This window comes from Peromyscus leucopus, chromosome 8b (assembly GCF_004664715.2).
Source record: "Peromyscus leucopus breed LL Stock chromosome 8b, UCI_PerLeu_2.1, whole genome shotgun sequence".
NCBI lineage: Eukaryota > Metazoa > Chordata > Mammalia > Rodentia > Cricetidae > Peromyscus > Peromyscus leucopus.
Genome location: NC_051086.1, coordinates 19,000,847 through 19,023,168, shown reverse-complemented (window position 1 = coordinate 19,023,168; position 22,322 = coordinate 19,000,847). Strand labels below are relative to the sequence as shown.

At 40.8% G+C, this 22,322-nt stretch overlaps 1 protein-coding gene across 8 annotated transcripts in view; it reads right to left on the bottom strand.

Annotated features, from left to right (window-relative positions):
* Ebf1 (EBF transcription factor 1) overlaps positions 1-22,322 on the bottom strand; it is a 398,732-nt gene that overhangs the window by 63,196 nt on the left and 313,214 nt on the right. For all 8 annotated transcript variants that reach the window (XM_028864251.2, XM_028864252.2, XM_028864253.2 and 5 more), the window contains one exon: positions 19,859-19,985. In XM_028864251.2, the coding sequence (XP_028720084.1) occupies positions 19,859-19,985 (127 nt within the window). The remainder of the gene's footprint in view (positions 1-19,858; positions 19,986-22,322) is intronic.

Below are 22,322 nucleotides of genomic sequence, written 5' to 3'. Positions count from 1 at the left end.
CTACTCTTATCTACTTGTTTATTCGGTGTCCATTTGGTGCAAAGCTCTGGGTTGAACATATTCCAGGAAATTACAGAGACAGCCTCCAAGTTAACTTTCCAGTAGCCAGTCTGTCTCAAATTAAAAGCATCCTACCACAGAGAAGGCTTCTGATAGATTAACTATGATATGACATTTGTCTTCATGACTTTGGGACAACCAGGGGAACAACCAAGAGGATGGTCAAAAGTTCATGTTGACAAGCTGTTTGCCAGGAAGCAAGAAAAACTGTATTGTAAACCAATTCAGATGTATCTGCCGTGTACAAAGCACCAATAGTTTAAAAAATGAGCTATTAGAAAAGCAATTGTAATGTTCTTTTTAATTCAGGCACTAAGGGAGCTAAGCAGCCATTGTTGCGATTAATTGCTTTCTTGTTGCTTGCCACTTCCCTTTCGTTATAAGGAATGAAAAAGACAGAAGCAAAGCATGCAATATATATTTACTCAAACTGAGATGCCTTGACACCGTTTACTGTATTCGAACTTGCCAAACCCTGTGTCTGGCTATTCCTTTAAAACCCCAATTCCTCCAGCTCCAAACAGACTCAGCAGCTTCCTTGCAGTGCTACACTCGAGAATCATGACTCAAAAAAAGACTGTGGAGCTGGAAGAGGCTGAGATAATATGTTGTCACTCCCGTATTTATCGCCACATTTCCTGAATCATCCGGCTTCGTAATGATGATTTCTTTCCGTTCTCCACACTGTTTGGCAACGATATGTTTTGTGAATACCTAAGGATGCTTATAAATATTCTCTTGCCTTGCAGCCAATAAATCTTTAAAATTAAAAGACAAAGTTAAAATGACTTCTGCACTTCACCAACGCCTCCACTAAATGTACCATACATCACACGATTTCAATATCCACAGTTTAGGACTCAGTGATGACTTTCAATCTTACTATGTGGATAGGGAAGGGGGGTGTGCTTTGTACTTCATTGAAAGCTATCTAGGGAGTTAGTCCTGATGGTTAGATGTCTCATTCTCTCTGCTTCTCCATCCTTCCCCTTCCATCTACCTTTATTGACACCAGGCACCACCGTCTACTTCTCTGAACTTAGGTCTTTTTCTCCCCCTTTCAGAGTCAGAAATTGAGAAACAAATATTACAGAAACAGTTTCAGGGATCTGGTACAATGACACAGATCGATGCTTATTGAAATTTCAGGAAGCTTGATCTGCAGAGAACATAGTCAGCTGGTGGGGCTCATGTTTCTAGATAATGATTGTAGAGTGGCTGGGGGATGGGACAAGGAGAGTGAGGCTTCTGGGTAAATGACAGCACTGCTTCAGCATGAGGGAAGAGTCTATGCAGGCTTGCAAATAAGAGCTTATTCACCTGGGTCATGTGGTATCGGCGCAAAGCGCTATGCAGGTGTCCACTGCCCTAGTTCTAATGTGTCAGAGACTGTTTAGAGGAGCCTGCCTCCCAGTGTGCCCAGAACCAGATCCACAGCTCTGGTCTTACCAAGCTGATTGTTTCCTTCTCTGCTCTCATCCCAGGCCTTCCCTTCCTTTCCTTTCTAGACCATGGGTGGCTCAAGAGCAGGAATATCACCTTGTTGGGAACCTAGAAGACTGTAAAACAGTATAAGCACTCCAAAGTTTTTTATTCCATTGGAAATTGAATATTATTGGACACTTTCCCTGCAAAACAACAATCAAGAATGGGAGATCCAACCACTTCTGCTTCCTCAACACTCCATGTAAGGTGATCTTATGATCTAGAAAGAACTTGAAATTCTGGAATTAGAGAATGGCGTTTGCCTCTTGAAGGGTTACTGCCAAGACAGTACATCACCAGATTGATTTGCCTCTCAAGGCCTTAAAACAACAAATAAATTTAGAAATGCATGGTTTCTGCAGACCACAAATTCACAAATGGATGAACATGAACACATATGTAAAGACTTCCTCAGAAGTAATTCCCCAGCTAGTTCAAAAAAGATGTGTCTTCAAACATAAAACAATAACCCATTGAATCAAATGACGACACTTTCCATGGCCCAGGGCAACATAAATGCATTGTTTGCAGCTTAGTCACTTAACAAGAAATACATTCGATGCAGGCTTCCTGCGCAGGGACAAGAATTCCTTCCAAACACAGGCCCCCATTATATCAGGTGAAGATCTCCTTGGGCCCTAAATGAACTATGCAGCCTAGGAGCTGCCATTAGCTGCTCTAAGGCAAGTGAGAGTTTATAAGCCCAGATCCCATGTGTTACGACCAGGCACGGTGGCTTTAAGGCAATATAGATTTCTGAGCTATTTATTTATTTATTTATTATTACCGCGGGTCCCACTCTCCCAGCCACAACAATCCTGGCTCTGCAGGTCCCGTGTAACAAGGCGATGGTATCTGAGAAATAATGAGCGAAGGAATGCTGTTCTTTCTTCCAGCGCAATCTCAGGTGCGATCTGAGGCCGTAAAGGACCCGATCAATACTGCCGGCAGCAAGCCGCTCGATACCCCCTGAATTATTGCTTCATTTTTCTTCTTATTATAGATGAGTTGTGTTATTATTTTCCCCAAATCAATATTTTACAACCTTTTTTATCCGTTTCTCCATAAATTTTGTGATTACTTTAAACTGGGAATTCCGGTACACTAAATAAGATGCAATATCTGAGAGGAACAGAATGTCCTGACATGGTTTTTTTGGTTTTGTTTTTGTGTTACTCTTTTAGGCACAAGGCCTTGTTTAAAGGCACATTGTAATCAATGGCCAAAGTGGGGGGTGGGGATTTCACAGAGGAAAGTTTACCATAACCCTGGACTTGCAAAATAGAAGTATAGCCATCCTATAAAACAGCAGCCAACAAACAACACAAAGCTGAAAAGAAAAAAAAGCCCACAAAGGGAGGCAGGGTGATCAGCACTCTGCATCTGAAATTTCATTCCTAATGCTTTTTTTCTCCCCTCCAGTTACAGGGCCAATGCAGTCCCTTTAAATCATTTCTCACAAAAGAGATCCTTCTACGCACCTTGGAGAGATTTAAATGGCTCCTATAGCTGTCTGCTGCTAAGTGTTTAAACATCAGCAAATCAAATCAGATAAACTCATATGCTAGTCTGCTGTCGGGTTGCTCCAAGCCTGATTATTAAGATGTGAACATCTGCAAAGTCTATACACCACTGAAGCAATGGAGACTATGCTCCCCTCCATGAGTTCTGGGACGATGATGGGATTCTATGCCTCCTATGAAATAATGTATGTTATTTGGCAGAGAATGCTTAGTGGTAACTAAATAATCATTACAGTACAGCCAGTTGCAATTACATGGTAATTCACATTAACTTCATAATAAGCACTGTACTTTTCACTGTATCCATCTGAAGATGAGGCAGAATCATAGGCTTTCATTTCTTTTTAATGCCACCCAAAATAAGAATAAAGTAAGATCATTGTTAAGGCAGGAGACTCAGGAACATAATACTGGTGAGTTAAACTGCAGATCCCATTAAAAAGATGCTGAAATCCATTAAGTATAATTAGACATGACATTCCAGAATTCACAAACAGTCGTTCTAATAAACTCATTAAAAATTTTTGGTGGGTTCTTTAGAAAGTGGAAGAGTCTTATATTATAGGCTGTTATATTATATTAAAGCTTTATAATTTTATATTGGCTCTTCTCTTTTTATGTAAAAGCCTATGGAACTTTATAAGAATAGTTCTGCTTAAATCAATGAGTCTTAAACAACAATGTGCTTCTTGTAACATGTATTTAATAATGCAATAAACTATTCTGAGTGGTATAGAATCAAACGACAAGGACTTGGTTCTTATTGGCTGAGAAATCTTGGGCTACAGGGCCTTATTTTCTTATAGCATCGCAGGGTGCACATTTACACTCAAATCTCCATTTACATGCATATTATTTAATTTGGGCAATTATGAAGCCCTGAAAGCACTTTCATTACCACTCGAATCCTTAGAAGGCTTCATACTATGAATGCATCATATGTAAGTATAGGGAGAGGCATTCTGAGAAGAAAGCAGTAGGAACAACTTTAATTGAATACTTATATTAGTGAATTAAATTAGGTCTGTCTTAAAATGAGCTACCCTTAATTAGCTGCTGTTGGGAAATTGGAATGAATATATTTTACTTTTTACTCATTACACTGAGCATCAGTGGACAACTGGCCATTATTTTTGCTTTTTCCCACAACTGAACGCCCTTTTAGGAATTCCCTCAAATACTATTTTTTATTTGAATTCTAGTGGAAGCCTCTAATAAAGTTTAAAGCAGAAATCTCTTGTATAATCTTGGTTATTGGTTTGTTTGTTTTAGAGCATTGGGATATGCCACTGAGAGAGTATTGCCATCCTCACTTCTAACAGCAGCAAAGCCAGCCAAAACGCCATACCCTCATTCATGATCAGCCTGTCAGCTGGCTGCCTGGACATCCAGAAGTAATAGGGACAACCCACCGAGCTCACACACATGGGAGTCTCTTTGTAGGATGGTTTATATCTTGGGTCTAATTATCATCATCCTCAAATATTGTTCTCATTGCCCCTGATGGCTTGGGCTCCAGGTCCATGAAGATCACTAAATACAGCAAAGGCTATGACTTCTTATCTCTTTGTTTATAATTGGGAGATAAAGAGTTAACAGCAAATGGAGGGTGCCCAGAAGTCCTGGCTCATAGGAATATCCCTAGTCTGTGTTGGGCATTTGATTAGGAGAGCATCTTGGGGATGGAAAGTTCAGGTAGAACCTTTTAGGACCCTCCCTGATTAGGATTTGAGAAAATGACCCTTCCAGTCCCAGTGAGGTCTCCCAACAGTGTGTAAGGGGCGAACATCTATGAAGTCAGGGTGAAGGAAACTCCCTTGGCCTGTGTGACTCGGTTTTACCCACAATGAAAATGGCACTTGGCCCTTCCACAGAATTTCAATTTACCAAAGGGTGAAGAAAAGCTCCCCTTTCTTTTGTTCAGGAAGAGAAGGATGGAAACAGATCAGAACAGGACAGTCTATGACATATGCTCTGCAAACATCACATATTGTGAGGCCCAAAGAATCAAGTATCCACAGGACTCCAGGCTTTCCCTGAGTGTTTGCTCAAAGACTGGTGTGCTTAAAATATTAAAGAGAAGCTGTTCAATAGCCACGGTGATGTTGGTTGAATGAGTCTTATATGCGTTCAGAAAACTGATGACTTGAACTATTTGAATATCTAGGATTCCATTGACAAAGCAGCAAATCCAGTTGTATACGATTTGCGATTTGCTTTGCTTCTGTATACAGATCAATCCTGTATGAGTTTGGGAGGGGCTTTGCCCCTCTCTGAGCGTCAGATGCTTCCTTTGCAAAATACCACGGTTGGTCCAGGCAGCCTCTGGGGACTTGTCCATCCCTGGAACTCAAATTTACTGAAGTGTACTCTTGCAGATTCTTTCTTTCTTTTTTTAATGTATTGTTTTATTTTTTGACAACATCATATGTTTATGAATTTTCATCATTTTCACCCCACGGTCCACTCCCTCATCCCTGCCTGCTCCCACTGACATACTTCGCATCCAGTTACCCTTCTATGTTCACATCCCTTCTGTGTGTGGTCCACTCAGTATAATTAGGTATTTGCCCAAGGGTAGGTGGGAGTTTATTCAACAGAGCAAGGGCAACATATCATGGGTTATATCACTAAAAACGAAAAAGAAAAAAGAAAAGAAAGAAAGAAAAAAAAAAGACACCTCCTCCAACAAGTGTTAATTGCCAATAGTCTCTCTGGAAGGTGTGAGGCTTAATGGACTCCTTCCTCATTCAAGATGAAATGTACATGGGCCTAATCTTAAACAAATCGTGTGAAAATAACCTCGAGCTACAGTGAGTTCATGAGTGCAGCGGCTATATTATGCCCAGAAGAAATCTTTTTGCTGTACATCACCCCCATCCTCTGGCTCTTATATTCTTTCCACTCTCTCATTGGTTCCCTATGGATTCATTCTTGATAGATTCCCCATTCACTGAGCACTTATTATACACTGCACACCGAGCTAAGCTTTTCATGTGCCTGGCCTTATTACATCCTCACAGTCATCCTACAAAAGATCACCCTCGTGTTGAAGAAGAGGAAATGGGAGTCTCAGATTGATTAGAACATTTTCAAGAAATTGGACCAGTTTTTAATAGCCAAACAAACCTAAGGGGCACACATAGAGCAGACAAGCTCACAGCTGACAGGCAGAAGAAGAGGGGTGGGACAGGAAAGCCTTCTAGCTGAGTGACTTTACCTAAGTCTTTAAAATTCTCAAGCCTAGTTCATGCCCTCTATCAAGCAGTCAACCACTTAGCTAACTGGGTCATCTTGCCAGCTTATGTTCCATGCATCCATGAGTACAATTTTGCTTTTCCTTCCTGTCTTCACCCATTCACTGATTTGCCCAATACTTACTATGCCCTGCTCTTTGCCGGGCACTGATCTCATGACAGTGAGAAGAGAGACAAGAACCTTCCTTTCTAGAGTTTTTATTCTACTGAGAGACAAGAGCTGCCCACACACAGACCACCAAGGTCATATTAGCTGCCATACGTGCTGTGAATAAGATCAAAACACAACCTGGAGCCAAAGTACCAACACTTGGGGAATCTGCCTGAGACTCTAGAAGTGTCTATTTAGTGTATTGTATCCAAAGTAAAGAGGGGAGAAAAAACAGCTGTAAGTCAATTGTATTGATGTCAATCTGAGCTGGTGAAAAGTGGGATCAACTTGGGAGGATATAGATCTGATACCAGATCCATCACTGGGTGATTAATTATGACATTGTATTTAAATCTGTTCATATCTCTTTATATAAGATGAAGAGAGCTATGACATACAGGGCTTCAGTGGCCAGGCTATATTCTTTGGCAACTGATAATTACTTCCTGACAAGTCCCAAGACATTTTTTCTTTGTTGTTCGTAATTTTATTAAGTGAAAATTCTAAGCTTTTTGACAATTGCCTAGACCTTCTGAGCAAAGCAGAGAAAGTCGCAGTGCATTTCTACCATCTTCAAGAAATCAGAGAGGTACAAGGCCTACAAGAATCCCACACAGACTTCCCAGACCCTAGAGAAGTCAGCCTGGCCTCTGCGGCCCTTCTAAAAGTCAGTTGGAAATGAAGGAAGTAAGGTGCTCGTGTGTGTGTGTGTGTGTGTGTGTGTGTGTGTGTGTGTGTGTGTGTGTGTGTGTGTAACTGCAGAGGTCATTCTTTGTGCTGATATTTAAATCTGAAAGTCTTTTTGACGTTAACCAACAATCTAAATTAGCTCCATACTGACTGGGAGTTGGTGCTTCCTGATGCTAACCGCTGGAGCTAATCCCAGGTGGCTGAGTCCAGCAGGCCAGGCCTTCCCCCGTGTCAAGTTAACCACAGTTGATGTGAGCAGGAAGAAGATGCATGATTACATGTGTGAGGTCGAGGAGCAGGAGGTAGAGAGGGAAGTGTATTCTTCTGTTTTTGTTTCTGCCTATGATTTAGGGATTCCCAGCCCCCGTCTGCATCTCACCACTGAGAGAGGTTACAGAAGATCTCGAGCTTTATATTAGTGTGTGGTAACCACCTGCACTTTCAGTGCCCCGAAGAATGAGGCCCATAGAAAAGGGAGTACAGGGCTTATTCAGCTTGAAAACATTGAAAATATGATGTGGGTTAGACCATTCAATTCAGGACTAGAATGGCATATGGCAGATGACTCAGTGAAGGAAACAATACAAATAAGCAGAAGTTAATAAAAAGAGATGGAGCTTCATGCAAAAAATATTTTCTTCATTATACACTTGAAGCATGGTACTCAATTCCATTCTCTTTAAGCAAGGGCGTGAAACGCCTCACAGGTAAGAAAGTCAGTCATGACAAGAACGTAGAAGAGGAAATTAGCATAAATTTAGTAACTATTCCTATGAAACTGACCTCTCCTTATTTAAGCTCCTTATAAACTTTTTCTTTTAAATTTTAGTTTGTTGGCTGGTTGATTGATTGATTGATTGATTGATCGATCTGTTTTATGGTGCTGTTAATTGAACCCGGGTCCTTCTCCATGCCAGGCAAGTGTTCTACCACTGAGCTACAGCCATAACCAAACAAAGCCTTTTAAAAGCTGTTTAAAAACACTGCTGAGAGGGCTTATGTTTAGAAATAAAAGAAATAGCAAATGGCTACATGTTGTATGATAGTGCTTCTAGTGATAATATGGTGCACAGATTCAGGAAAAGCCATGTCCCCAAGCACAGTGATGGAAGACAGTATAAAGAGTTAAAAAGTCTCATGGCCTTACACACTCACTGAACATTTTCTTTCAAACATGGGAAGGTATTGAAAGATACAAAAGTAGAAGGGAAACCATCAGGAAAGATGATGGGGACCAGTAGATAGGGGGATAGTGGAGATAGTGGTGAGATAAACACAATAAAACACATTATATGCGTGTAGGAAAATGTTGTAAGGAAACAACCCCTTTTTTTCTTTCCGTTTTCTTTCTTTTAGACAGGGTCATGCTATGTAGCCCAGGCTGGTCTCATAGTTTGGATCTTATTGCTATAGCCTTCTGAGTCCAGAGGCATGTGCTAACGTATCAGGCTCTGAAACTTGTTGTTTTGGATAATGAATAGCTTTGTCTTTTATGTTAAAAATACTGATGGCAAAGATTACACAGATGATATGAATAAGAGTTTAAATCTTAAAATCAGAAAAAGTTATATCCATAGACACTGTATAGCATGTGATTTTTAAAATGTCCCACAACTAAATATGTGAGGTAGTATAAGTAGACATTTCATCACTTAATTAGATCATTGGAATTGGTAAACCCCTTACATTTAAATTTTCACTAGGGAAGTAGAAAACACTTTATATTTAGTACCGTGCTATCATCCAGCAAATATTATCTAAAAAGTTCCATAAAAGAAACAAGTGTGCTGTCCAATGATAGGGGAATGATGAAGTAAATAATGGCACAATCATAAAATAGACTACTATATACCCACTGAAATATATTCAAGAAACCTTGAACTTTGAGAAGAACTGTTTGTTTTATGACTGAACTACAAAGCAGAGTGTAAAATTACAAAAAAAAAAAAATTATCCTGATTCACTCTGATGAAACACTTATAAGTAGACATGGAGAAATAATACTAGTCAAAAAACACTAATGATCATTTCCAAGAGATGGGATGAGGGATGATGATATTTTCTGTATTTTTTAAAATCATGTATATGATTTTGCAATATGTTCACAGTGCTATAATTTAGTTGAAGTATTTAGGGCTCATGTTTCCTAGAAACAGCAATGTTCTTCCCTTAACAACCTGATTTCAGGGAATTGGGTGTCTGCACATGTTAACAAGGTCTAGTAGCTTCCTCGGGGGTTTCCTCAGTGCCCAGCCTGGTGTTCCTCAACAGGGTCTGAATCCTTCCCTCCACCTACTAGGTTGAAAAAAAAAAGCCCCAGAGAATTACCTCACCACTGTCAGTTTCCTTGTCTTGTTAAGCATTCAAAATGGAGCCTGACTAATGCATATTTTAGGGGTGAAATAGGAAGGTGGGTTTTACATTTTAGTATCATAGAGAGAAAGAGGATGTAGTTAATAAGAAAGAGAGAGAGTTAGTGGGAAGTGTGGAATATGAAAGAACAACAGGACATAAGGAAATAACGATGGACCCCCCCCCACCCACTCCCAAGAGTGTGGAAAACCAGTGGAGAAGAGAAAAGAGAAATTCAACATTCTGCCTGAGGATGCTGGAGTTTCCTAGGGGGATGGTGGGAGGAACTTCTCTCAATCTGCCTAGTGTTCTAGTTCTGGACTGAAGTTGCAAGTAGGTTGAGGGGTTCAGATGACTCCCACTTATTCTTAGGAAAGCATAGTCCTATTTGACACAGCTGAGAACAGTGCACAGAATTCACTGACTCTGGAGGTCATCCAGGTTTTACACAGAAAGCTTTATGTTGCAACTGCATGAACTGGGGAGCTGGTCCCAACCTCTAGGGACAGTGGAGCACATCAACTCATAATGAATCCCAGCCGATGTGTCTGTCAGTCTGTGCATCTTGACACACCTCCCACTCCCCCACCCCTGCTGCCAAAGAATCCAGGTATTGATCTTGTGCTGTGGATTTTTCAAAAACGGAAAGAGTCTAGAACACAAGTTCAAGCTGTCTAACTTGAATAGGAAGATCAGGATATATCTAACAGAGATTAGAATGAGTCTCATGGAGTTCCGATGAAGCATGAAATGATTATCAAAGATTAGAAATTGTTTTAAATTCATAATGTTCTGCTCTTTCTGATGCATTGCTAAATGACAAAACAAAACAAAACAAACCTCACTTAATATTCTATAAGGTATTTGGGGAATGAGGTCGACATACCCATAGGAAAAAAAGATTACAAGATACATGTCATTAAAATAATATTACAGGCTCACTTTTATGGAGTGTTTATGCTTAAAAGGCTGTTAGGAATGTGGTCAATTTTAACATGAGTTTACCTAATTTTAATTGGTGCTTCCTAAATTATCTAACACAAGAGTGTAGTGTTTTACAATGAAAAAGAAAAACAAGTTTTAATGCTGTAGTGGGCGCCCCTCTTGTTGTTAGCTTAAACAACGGATGGAGGATCAGCATCTGTCCCATGCCGACATGGAAAAGCAGAACAGAAAACAGCTCTCTGTAGCAGTGCGAATACATCTTACAAAAAGACAAAAAGGAGAGTTGCCCTTTCCCCGCTCACGCTAAGATGTTAGGAGAAATTTCCAGATACATAGTTCAAAAGCTGAAGGGTAAATTGATCACTATACTGAGTTTGAAAAAAGAAAGAAAAGAAAAAAATAAATAAACCATCTTTGAAAACTTCCAAATACTTTATTGGCTTTGAAAACCAAATCATGTTATATCACACTAAAAAGATTAGCTACCCAAGACCTTCTCATATTGCATTACAGCCCTGAGAATCCATAGGAAGCCCAGGTCCTGCATTCACCGTTAATAGCTCTCTAATCCTTTACCAGGAATTTATAGTTTAGAAATGGCAACACGTCTTAAAGATTAAAGCCATGTGACAAATAGTTCATGTCCTTTAATAACCAAATCGCATGCCTCAGATCCAGGCAGGCCTGTCTGCCTTTTCCTTCTATACGGTTTTGTGGGTAGGAAATACTTCATGTCCCTATTACATGAATGATGAATGGGACCGTTGGTTATGGTCTGTTATTTGCTTGGCTATAGTCAATATGTTTTCTTTGGACAGGGATTTCTGTGATTTATCTCTCTCCTGGCCTTATCACTTATTAACTCTGAGGAGACAGGAAAAAGCCAAGGTTGTATATGAGGCCTTGTGGCCATTTAGACCTCTAATGTCAGGGAAAATATTCCTTTTAATGATCCCGTTACACTAGCTACTCATGTCCTGATTACGCTCCACTCCAAATAGGAAATAAGGGTCATATTTCTTGGAAAGTATATACATAAAATATGCAAAATAATATGCTTCCTTCAGACTGGCTTTATTCTTTGAAGAAACGGCTTTCATTTCATAGATGTCACTGAGATACAATGGTTACTTTTACAGATTGTGCCTCTTGTGCCCATTATTGGACCCCCGGGTTTAACTGTACATATGCCAGCGGATTCCGAATTACTCCTCCCATGAACACACAAAAAATCAGAGAGGGGGAAATCACATTTTGTAAAAATAAATCTTCTTTTTGGTGGAGAAGAGGGTTGGGACTTACTCTTCGCATCAAAACAAAAGGAATGAACATTCTTTCTGCCCCGATTTCTTTCCTTTTATGTGAACAGCTCTCTCGGACTCATTTTTAAGGCATGTGGACAGGAGCGGCCTCTGAATTTTTCTTTTTTATTGAGTCTTTTCCAATCAGGACGGCACTGATACAGAACCACAAGGCAGTGTTCATTACACACTCACTCTTGCAGCTGAATTCTAAGTGGAAACAATCTGATTGAGAAAGGTGGGTGGAACAGGAAGAGGAGGAGCTGGAGGAAAGCAAGCAAGCAAACACACTATGGCCTTCTGCCCTCCATTCTTCGTGAATGGACCCTAGGCCTGTCTTTTTAACAATGAACACCAGTGTAGAATATCGCCCTGTGTATCTTCAGACGCCTCTTTCACTAATTATTACAAAACCCTTGGGAAGCACAGCAAAGTCACAGCTCCACCATCATCAAGCTTGAAAAAGCAAAACATCTGCTCCCTTGAAATGCTCTGTCTGCCTCACTGGGCATCCAACCTATCTTTCCACTCTTCAGCTCTTGACTCGCCTCTTACTGCATCCTGTATCCACTGGTTACCACCTACAACCAAGCTGCCATGTGTCTATCCTTGGTGACTTCAAAGACTTGAGGAAGACTTCCAACTCCCAGCCTGGTCTGCAGTCCATCCTTCTAGAAGTCTGAAAAATTATAATGTCTTGGCCAACTGACATTTCAGAAACTCTGAGTACTGCCCTTGGCTCTAAAGATAAGCATCAACTACTCCTCATGGCTTCCATTCAGTGTCTTGTTACACACACCATCTCTGGAGCTTTCTGTCTGCCTAGCAGCCTACCACCTTTCACTGATTCCTGTATTGATTCTTGGTCATCCTTCAAATCTCAGCTCACATATCCTTTCCAGGTGGGAACTACCTCTGACCTGTCTGCATATCTGACACCCTGTTTCTGGGTAGTTCCCAGGTTTGATGTAGGAGACTCAGGAAAATCCTTGTTACTTCTAGGGCCATGAGACCAATGAAAATGGGGACCCTGTCTGCTTTGGCTCAACATGCTTTAGGGCATTGCCTAGAACTGGTTTAGAACATCATCTAGAACAGAACCGGGAATTTGCAAACATTCTTCTAATAAATAAAGGTACAACAATAGGAAGGAGGGAATCAAATAACCCAGACATTCTGAGTCCAGCTCTGAAGCCTAGGAAGAAATAATGTTTTCCATGCCAGGGAGAACTGAAATGCATGTACTCTTAATCAAAGGAGGCTCAAATGACCAACTCTTTGGATTTTTTTTTTTAATAGAAAAAAACATTGCCACTGTCTACTCTTCACACTGAGTTTATTTTTAGGCATCACTCTTACCAGGCCAGGTACCATCAGAACTACATTATCTACCTGACCTATTTACACTTTAAATACAAATACTATTAAAATGTCTCCATTTTATAGGTGAGGAAATGGAAACTATTTATACTGCAGATCTCAACCCATTTTTTCTTTATCAGAAACCTCAACTATTGTAGTCTATGCATGAAAATGTCAAGCGCAGAGGGATAGGTTCTTAATTAACAGTTTCTATTTACAGCCCATGTCATCCAGATTACAGCAATCAATGAGGAGCCATTGATCCCGGGCAATATGTTAATCAATTATCAGAAAACACCTATCACAGCCTCATAAGATGCTAAGTCAAGTTGCTTCAACACAGCTTACAAAGTCATGTAAGACTGAGAAAGGCTGTCTCCTTATCACGTTAGTGGGTCTATTTTGGATTCCATTTTTGTTTTATCCACAAGCAATAGAGAGCTGTGAGTATAAGAAAGCTAATGATGAGGGAGTGGTCTAATTGCATGGGACCAGAGAGATCCAATGACAAAAATTCCCTGTCAGCTAAGACAAGTTACAGGGAGTATCAAAGTCACCTATTCAAACTAGCCCATTGTACAGCGAAAACAACTGGAGTTCAGGGCACATAAGAACCTATACTACGTCTCTCAGCCAGTGTCTCAGCTAGTGCTCTGTCCAGTTCCCTGCGGCGGGCAAAGAGTGGTCAGAGGAACAGAGTTGGAACTCTATCTAAGTCTTGCATGTGCTTGCACAAAAGGCAATTGCCATGCCACAGGCATTAAATATAGAATGAATACGAGGCCTAGGAAGGAGCTAAGAAAAACACCAGGGCAAAGCTTGAGTGAGCTGCCAGGGCCAAGGCAAAGGGGCTGCATGGCAGCCTTACATCTAGTGAGCAAATGGAGATGTTTCTCTGAGGGCGATGAGGAGGCAGTGGCTTTTCAGAAAACTCAGGCAGCAATGGGTTCACATAAGGACAGGCTACAGAATAGGAGATTGATCGCGTTCTAACTCTCTGCTTCCCACTGAAAAAGAAAGATTTGGTTGGCCCCAAGGTGTTAGCTTTCATTTTGTGGGGATAAAGCTTCTAAGAAGGAAAAGGCAGAGTTTTGTGGGCTGGAAGGTCTTGAACCTAGAGTTGAAGCTTACTGTAGCCTATATGAGGGAAGTTGGTGATCCATGTGACATGTCCTAAAAGAGAAAAGAAATTGCAGGTGGAAAGAAGAGAAAACCCACATATTTTTCTTGAAAAAAAAAATCAACACCTTGGACATTTCCAAATCAAGACCGCTAATCAAAATATTTATTATCTGAGCCATGAAGTTTGGCCCCCAAAAGTCCATGTGCTAGATGTGGGGTGTCCAATGTGGCAGAATTAAGAGGTAGAGCCCAAAGAAATTTGAGTAATTTAAATAAAGTTTAATTTAACTAGTATTGGATGTGAGGCCTTTGGGAAGGATTAATGCACTCCTTGTCGAATCCTGCCTGGTTATCGTTTGTGAGAGTGGTTGAAATCAAGAGTGCAAGCCTGAATCCCCCAGCTTTCAGTCTCACCATGTGATCACTCTCACTTATGCCTCCCCCACGATGCCATCCACCAGGTTGTGATGCAGCCCACGTGGCCCTTACCAGAGGCCTGGCAGATGGGACCATTTGGTCCCAGATATTCAATCTCCTAAAGTGTAAATTAAATAATTTATTTTCCTCATAAGCACTCAGTCTGGGTCATTTTGTTGTGACAACATACAATGGAATAATTATTTATAAATCTCTGTTTCTTGTTACCATAATTACTCATACATTGCTCTTTCTAGTTGTTGATGCTTCAGTATACTGGTGCCTGATTCTGTTATTAAAAAATCTTTAAAGGCATATCTTAGACATATAGGAAGATGAGGATGATGTTAAACAGGATGTGAAATATTTGCTCCAGAAAACAGACTCAAAAATGGATGGGTGGGGCTTCAGTGATAGCTCAGCAGTTCAGTGATGTACTCTTGCAGAGGACCCAGGTTCAGCTCTCAGCATCCACATGGCAGCTTACAACTGTCTGTCATTCCAGTTCCTGAAGACCTAATGCCCTTGCCTGGACTCCATTGGTACTGAACATGCACAAGATGCATTTATACACATGCAGGCAAAACCCTCAGACACAGAAAATCACAATTTTTAAAAAGAAAGAATGTCTAAAAGATAATGGCCACAATTCCTTACCGCCAACACTAGACTTAGCCTCCTTCTAGATGCTATGCATTGCTCTGATTCTCAAAACAACCCTAGCAAGTTATCATTCTCTTCTTGCAAAGATGAGGTGACTGTGGCTTACTCATAACATGGAGGTCTCAAGAATAGCCTCTCCAGTAAACGGCAAAGCTGAGAGTTCAATCTATATCCATTACCTTAAATGGAAGTACCTAATCCCTAAGTAGCACTGTATTACTGGCAATGAAGCAGGAAACTGATGGAGAGGAAAGAGGAAGGGAAAAGCTGGGGGAGAAGAGAGGAAGATTAAAACCAATATGATCAGAAGTGGGAAACTTAGAGTCATCAAGAGCCACAGAATGCATTTGCCTGTATGGCCCATTCTGCAGGCAGAGCAGTATGTTCTGCATTGCCCAGGCATGGGAAATACACACCGGAAGAAGTTTCATTCCTAAATCAATACACTATTTGGATTGGCTCTTCTACAGTGACCACAAGCTACCGCCTAACCAGATAACCAGAGATCCATTGGTTGCTCACCCATGGCTCTCATCAACTTGTTGGGGAGGAGTAGGATTGTGAGTGCAACCCTGAGTAGGTCAAACATTATCCTGTGGTCTTTCATTTTGTTTTGTTGTTTTCTGATTTTCCCTGGACACAAAGGCCTTTCTTATGAAGAAATTCCTAGAATGAAAGTAAAGTACTAACTTTAGATGCACCTACTTGTTACTAGAAACCCCAGTTCTAAGAATTTTGAAGAAACAGCTAACAGCTACTAAGAAACTTTTATTAGCATCCAAGTTCACTGAAGGCTCAGCAGGAATGATCATGCTCCTAAAAGAAACAGCTCACTTAGACTGAATGACTATAAGAAAACAAGCAGTGTGAACTAGGACGGTTGTAGGGAGACCCTACACGACCAGTGAGATCTGGTGAGTCCTGTGATCTTTATCTGGTCTGCCTGGACTGACTGACCAGATACAGGATCATGGAACTCTGAAATTAATCCTGTGACTAGATGGAGTTTTAGGTTTTTTTTTTTTTTCATCTAAAAACACTTAACATGTAAGGTCATCTCTAACCAACATTTGCAAAAGAATAATTAGACACAATAAAGTTTGATCGGGTCAGTACTATTGAGCTTCTGTGGTTCTATTTAAGTCAGGACTCAACTCTTTTCCATGACTCTGATTGGGCAAATGCAAGAATATCATATAGCCAGTGAATAAGAATGTTCAAGTCTGAGGTCTAGTGGAGGAGGGTTGCACCCAGCATCCTTACAAACAGGGCCAGTCAGACCACTTCCTCTCCAAGGCTGCCTTTATTTGCATCGACTAGACCAGGGTGTTTCTGTCTGGTTTTATTTTCTGGCTTTGCTTAAAGTAGAATTTTAGTGCCTCCCATATTCCTGTACCCAAACTCTCTTGAGCACTCTGAAAACAGTAGAAGTGCCTTAACTGGAGTCTTATTTTTCAGTTCTACGATATTTCCTTTTTTTTAAAGGGGAAAAATTCCAGTGACATTCCATGAAGACTCACGATTAGTTTACCAATCCAGAAAGGCAAGCCCACATCTTGAGGTAGTGTGGATATTAAAGAAAATTAAGTGTGAGTGAACTTCTGGGAAGGGGCAGCAGAGGGGCCTGTACACTCACAATGCTCTGAGCAGTTGTTTAGATACAAAGAACAGAAGGGCATTGAGACCCTTTCTCTCTCCCTTCTCTGGTAAGCCTTGACAGACGTAGAGGTAAATGGAGTGAACCACAGAGGCTGGGAGGCCAGCCATGACGAAGGACCCTCCACAAGGACAAGCCATATGCCAGTGATCAGGAGGCTCAGAAGTTCCCTAGTGAAAACCACGTGATGTCACTGTAACTATTAATAGCCAAGGAGTCTTTGTCCTGATTTCTTTCTATTTTTATTTTTCTAACACAAGAAGAGGTTATATTCCCTCCTAGAGTACATTTCAAATGGCAACTTCTCGTCAACTACCCACAGCTGACAGCATGAATGCTTTGGTTTCTTCAAATTCCCACACACGAGCATATCAACACACTTTCCTCCGTAATTTCTTCCCTCAGCTTGCAGATCTGCTGTTTTTATCTTTGATCTTAATTCCAGTGTGATACAGATTTCCCCAGATGTGAGGGGTTGGTCAGTACCTAGAGTTGTTGTTTGTCTGTTTGTTTGTTTGCTTTGTTTTTTCTTACTTTGTTTTGTTTTGTTTTCATGTGTGTGTGTGTGTGTGTGTGTGTGTGTGTGTGTGTGTGTGTGTGTGTGTTTTGTTTTGTTTTGGTGTGTGTGTGTGTGTGTGTGTGTGTGTGTGTGTGTGTGTTTTGTTTTGTTTTGTTTGAGAATTTAAGTAATGTAATGGTAGTGATTTAAAAAAAAAATTTATGACCAGGTGGCTCTAGGGTATATTTTGTTGAACACTGATTAAAAATAATTTCTTCTAAATGAGACCTGACCACAAATGGAACCATTAATGAGCAAGGACATTGTCACCAAAGCGGAAACCATGGCTGACTGCTTCTGGTGCCTCCCACTCCGCGAGCTTTTCTTCTTCTTCTTTCTTGTTCTTAAGAGCAGAGTAAATAAGCAACCAGCGAGGCCTAAATGTTTTCAGCCAAAAACAGAGTTCAAACTCCTCAGAGAAAACATTTGGCCTCTGTGGTTTTATAATATGTTCCAGAACAGCAAGTCCAGCGAGGAACACTGTGAAAAACTCCCATCCCCTGGAATGACGGTGGCAAATGTTACAGTATCAGAAATTTCAATTGGTCTTTTTTCCTGCAAGCTCATAATGAGGCTTGTAAAAAAGAAAGAAAGAAAGAAAGAAAGAAAGAAAGAAAGAAAGAAAGAAAGAAAGAAAGAAAGAAAGAAAGAAAGAAAGAGGACGAGAGAGAAAGAAAGAGAGAGAGAAAGAGAGAGAGAAAGAAAAGAAAAAAGAAAAATTACAGTGTTGTGTGGAAGTTCTCATGGGAAAAAAAAGAATGGCAAGAAATCCTAAATTTAAAAGAAACAGCTAATCTGCTATTTTGATTGTTCTTCAAAACTTACGCTGAACCAATGAGCCTAATTAAAAACACTTGGCCCACTTCTATAAAGCATCATAGCTTTCTCTATGCTTCGTTTGTATACACCACAAAACTCCAGATAGACTTTTTTTTTTTCAAACGCTCACTAGCAAAGTGCTGACTTTGTTGGGATGGCTGAGCTAATTTCATGAACTCAGTGTGAAACCTGAGCTAAACAAAATTGTGGTAATTTTCCTTAATTTGTAAAAGTGATTGGAGTGCAAACAAAATTTTCCTCTTGGGTCAATCCTATAATTTTCAATTAACTAAAACTAATCGGCAGGCAGGCACCAACCCTGTATTTTGTTTAAAGGGCTGGGAGGCATTTCTGAGGGTCAAGATATATTAACTGGTTTTTTGTTTGTGTGTGTGTGTGTGTGTGTGTGTGTGTGTGTGTGTGTGTGTGTGTGTGTGTTTCATCATTGTGAGAGAGATAGAGACAGGATGACTATGAAGCATGCTTGGTTTAGTTCACAGTATAAAATTGTAGGAGAAAATGCTTTGAGGTAGGATATCACAGCAAAAAAGAAATCTGCCGGTTGAATTATGTGGTTTAATTAGGATGTACTAACAGAACCAGTTCTGTGCTCCAGACCCCTTTGTGTGAAAACAACTTCCCATCCACATGGGTAGGCCTAGTGGACCTTCAATAATAAATGGAGGGGGAAAAAAGCTGTGACTAGATCATGGATGGAGCTAATCAGGTGATGTGAAGCAAAAAGCCTTTGAATTTATCATGCCACGTGTAGTCCTGGATATCAGTCTGGGTCTCACCTTTGAGCATGTAAGAAACAAAGAATCTCCTGGTCCCTCCACCCCTTCCATAGCAAATTTGGAATGGTAAAAGAACCCTGGGTGTTTGCTTTGCCTGTTACATGTATTTCCACATCCTGCCAGCCCAGATCCTGCCTGATTGGCTGTGCCTGGTGGGAGGGATTTCAGATGCACCCTGTAACCCTAGCTGCTTACCACAAGGCAGGGCCAAGTGCCAATGCTGTTGGGGGTGGGGGTCACATGAGGGGGGCGCAGGGGATGCAGCTTACTGGGGAAAAAAAAGCATCAACCCAGAATAAACTATGAAAACTACCGAACATGTTCAATTCAAATGTTGCAAGAGGCTAGAAGAAATAAGTACTGTTCATTAAAGCTCAACCCTGTTCCATAAAGCAAACTCCCAACAAGTTGGCCAAGCTACTAGAGAGACCTTGGTCCTGTCTAGTACTGCCTGCCTTCTCTTACTTCTCACGTTATTTCTCTAAATAGCGAACCAATTATTTCATCATTCAAAACCGTTACACCTACATAAGCTTTTAGTAATAATAATCATAGCAATATCTTTGGTCCTATATCTGTTGAAATGGAGAAACTTAACAGAAACAAGTTTAAAAAAAAAATACTTACATATACAAGATCAAGTAAAACAAACATCTCATGAGGCCAAGCCCCTCTGTGATATCTGTAGTCACGCTTACCTGTGTAGATGAATCTGCCTGGAGTCCCTTTGCAGAATTGCTTGGACTTGTAGGACAATGTGACTTCCACAACACCGGGGATGTGCCGAGGAGGTGTCTGCACACGGATGGCATGGGGAGTTATCAACTGCAGGAAACATGGAAGGGGAACGGTCAGTGCAATACGTAAAGTACTCATGTCCCAGCTGCCCTATCGGCTCTCCATAAACAGAGCTTTAAAACACATCATTAACCTGTCAGTAGACACAATCTGGATGGAACCTGTAGGAAAGACGCTGACAACACCATTTACAAGTGCTCTGCGTACAGCCACACCAGCATTATCTGGCTTTTCCTTCACAGCAGCCCTGAATTTCCTGGTTTGGAAAGGGAACCTGGCCTAATGAAATGGTTTATCTCCCACAGGATATCCTTTGGAAAACCTGTTTGCAACAGATGCCCAAATCAGAGCAGAGCTTTGCCATGCCTCTCCATGGGCCTGGTGTTTGAACTGAGCTCTTAAACACATGGAGGGTACAGAGGTAGGAAAACAGTAGGCCCAGGCACTCTAATTAGCTGCAGAACACGTGTAGGAAACACCCTGAAGACCATTTGGCACATTAACTACCAGAGGCACAATCAAAGCACTTTAAAGGGGAGAGCAAAGGATCTGCCTCTCTGGAATAGCTTATGGCTCTGGCTAACCTAAAGGTCCTCTATAAAGAGAAATAGAAGGTTGGGGAGAGGGCTGTTGGATGGCCACCCTTCTACCACGCAATATTGAATGCACAATGAGAAAGTTCATTTCTGAACTCTATTGGCAATCAAATTATACTATGGAGCAGAATGTATTTTTTATTACTCTTATCTCAGTTTATATAAAGAAAATGTTATTAATGGTCATAAAATGGGCATTATCTGGTTCTTAAAAAAAAATCCAGCCCTGGCATTTGACTATCTGACCTGTGACGGAGCTGCATTCTAAAAGTTCTCTCTCCAAGAGGTCAGTAATGGCCCCCTGAGCTCAACGCTATGGCCTAGTCTGAACACACCGCGGTTAGAACATCCTCTCTGGGCAGTCTATAGTGAGTCAACACTAGCTTATGTTTATGCTATTGGATGGCAACAACATACAAGGGGGGGGGCTTATTTAAATGTGCAAACCACCGAGTTCAAACATTTTGCCTGGGAATCATGAGTGAGGTGATGAGAAACCAAATACAAACACAGGCCCTGGTTACCACCGAGGGACACTAGCTTGTACTGGGCAGAAGAATGAGAAAGTTGTCAATGCCAAAATCCACAAGGAATGCTGTTAAATGTTCCAGGAAACAGAGAGAGGGCACTGGGGTAAAGTCATCTTAGGAATCAGAAATGCTTTGGTCTCTTCTCTAGAATATAAAGGAAGTCTGAGCTTATGGGCTAGAGAGTCACAAAGAAATAGTTCAGTAAGGCCATGCCATGGTGGAACTCTGTAGACCAAGTTCATTGCCATGGCTGGTGTTTTTGTGGAAAGCTATGGTTCACTTACAAAAAGCAGCAACAATATTGCCTTGAAATTTTGCCCTAGGCTGGGGAGCTCATAGCCTCTAGAGGGGAAACCTACTATTATTATTCTGCTAAAGGGACAGAGGATCAAGCTACCTTCTAAATATGTACCTCTCTATACCCATAAGTGAGAGCAGCTTTCAGTCCTCATTAGAGATGCATCTTTGTGAAGGGGACAACAGTTGATACAGAGACCCACAACTGGTCAAAGCGCAGAGTATAAATGTCTGTGAGATGAGCCGCCACAAAAGGAACATCTGGATCACACTGCCTCCCTCCAAGGCTCAGGAAACATCACATTTACCTCTAGCTGAGGAGCTACTGGTAGCTGATAGCTGCTAGTAAAGGGAAAGTCCGTTTTCTTTACAGATGTGGCCCCTAGTAGGTTGACTGTGCTCCAGTTAATGGCCCTGCCCATGTATACAGGGGCAGCACTAATTAGACTCAGATTAAAATTTTTAAAAAAGAAAAAAAAAAAAAAAGGACATGAATTTGGGAGAGGGTTTTCTAGGTATTGCTTGGTGTGTGTGTTGTGTAAGTAGGAACAAATTATGTTGTATGCATACATAACATTCTCAACAAATAGATAAAAAGGGAAAAGTATTCTATTCACATTGAAATCCTTCCAAAATGCTTTGAATTCTGTCTAAAACATGCACAACATATGTAACATAACTTAACCTTGATAAATCAAGCTCATGTTTGGAATCGCTTGTCTTCTATCTTGCTGTAATACAGAAAAACACTAAGTGACTGCTGAAGTATAATACAGTGCTGTTTTCATGACCTAAAACGCTTCCAAACAGTTAAGCACTTGAAATAATTTCTGTTTTATTCTGTGCCGTTGTCCTCTGCACCTTCTAATCTGCACTTATAGTCTGTAGGCATAGAAACAAGGAAATCAAATTTAATGTGGTATAAGGAATGAGAGGGGAAC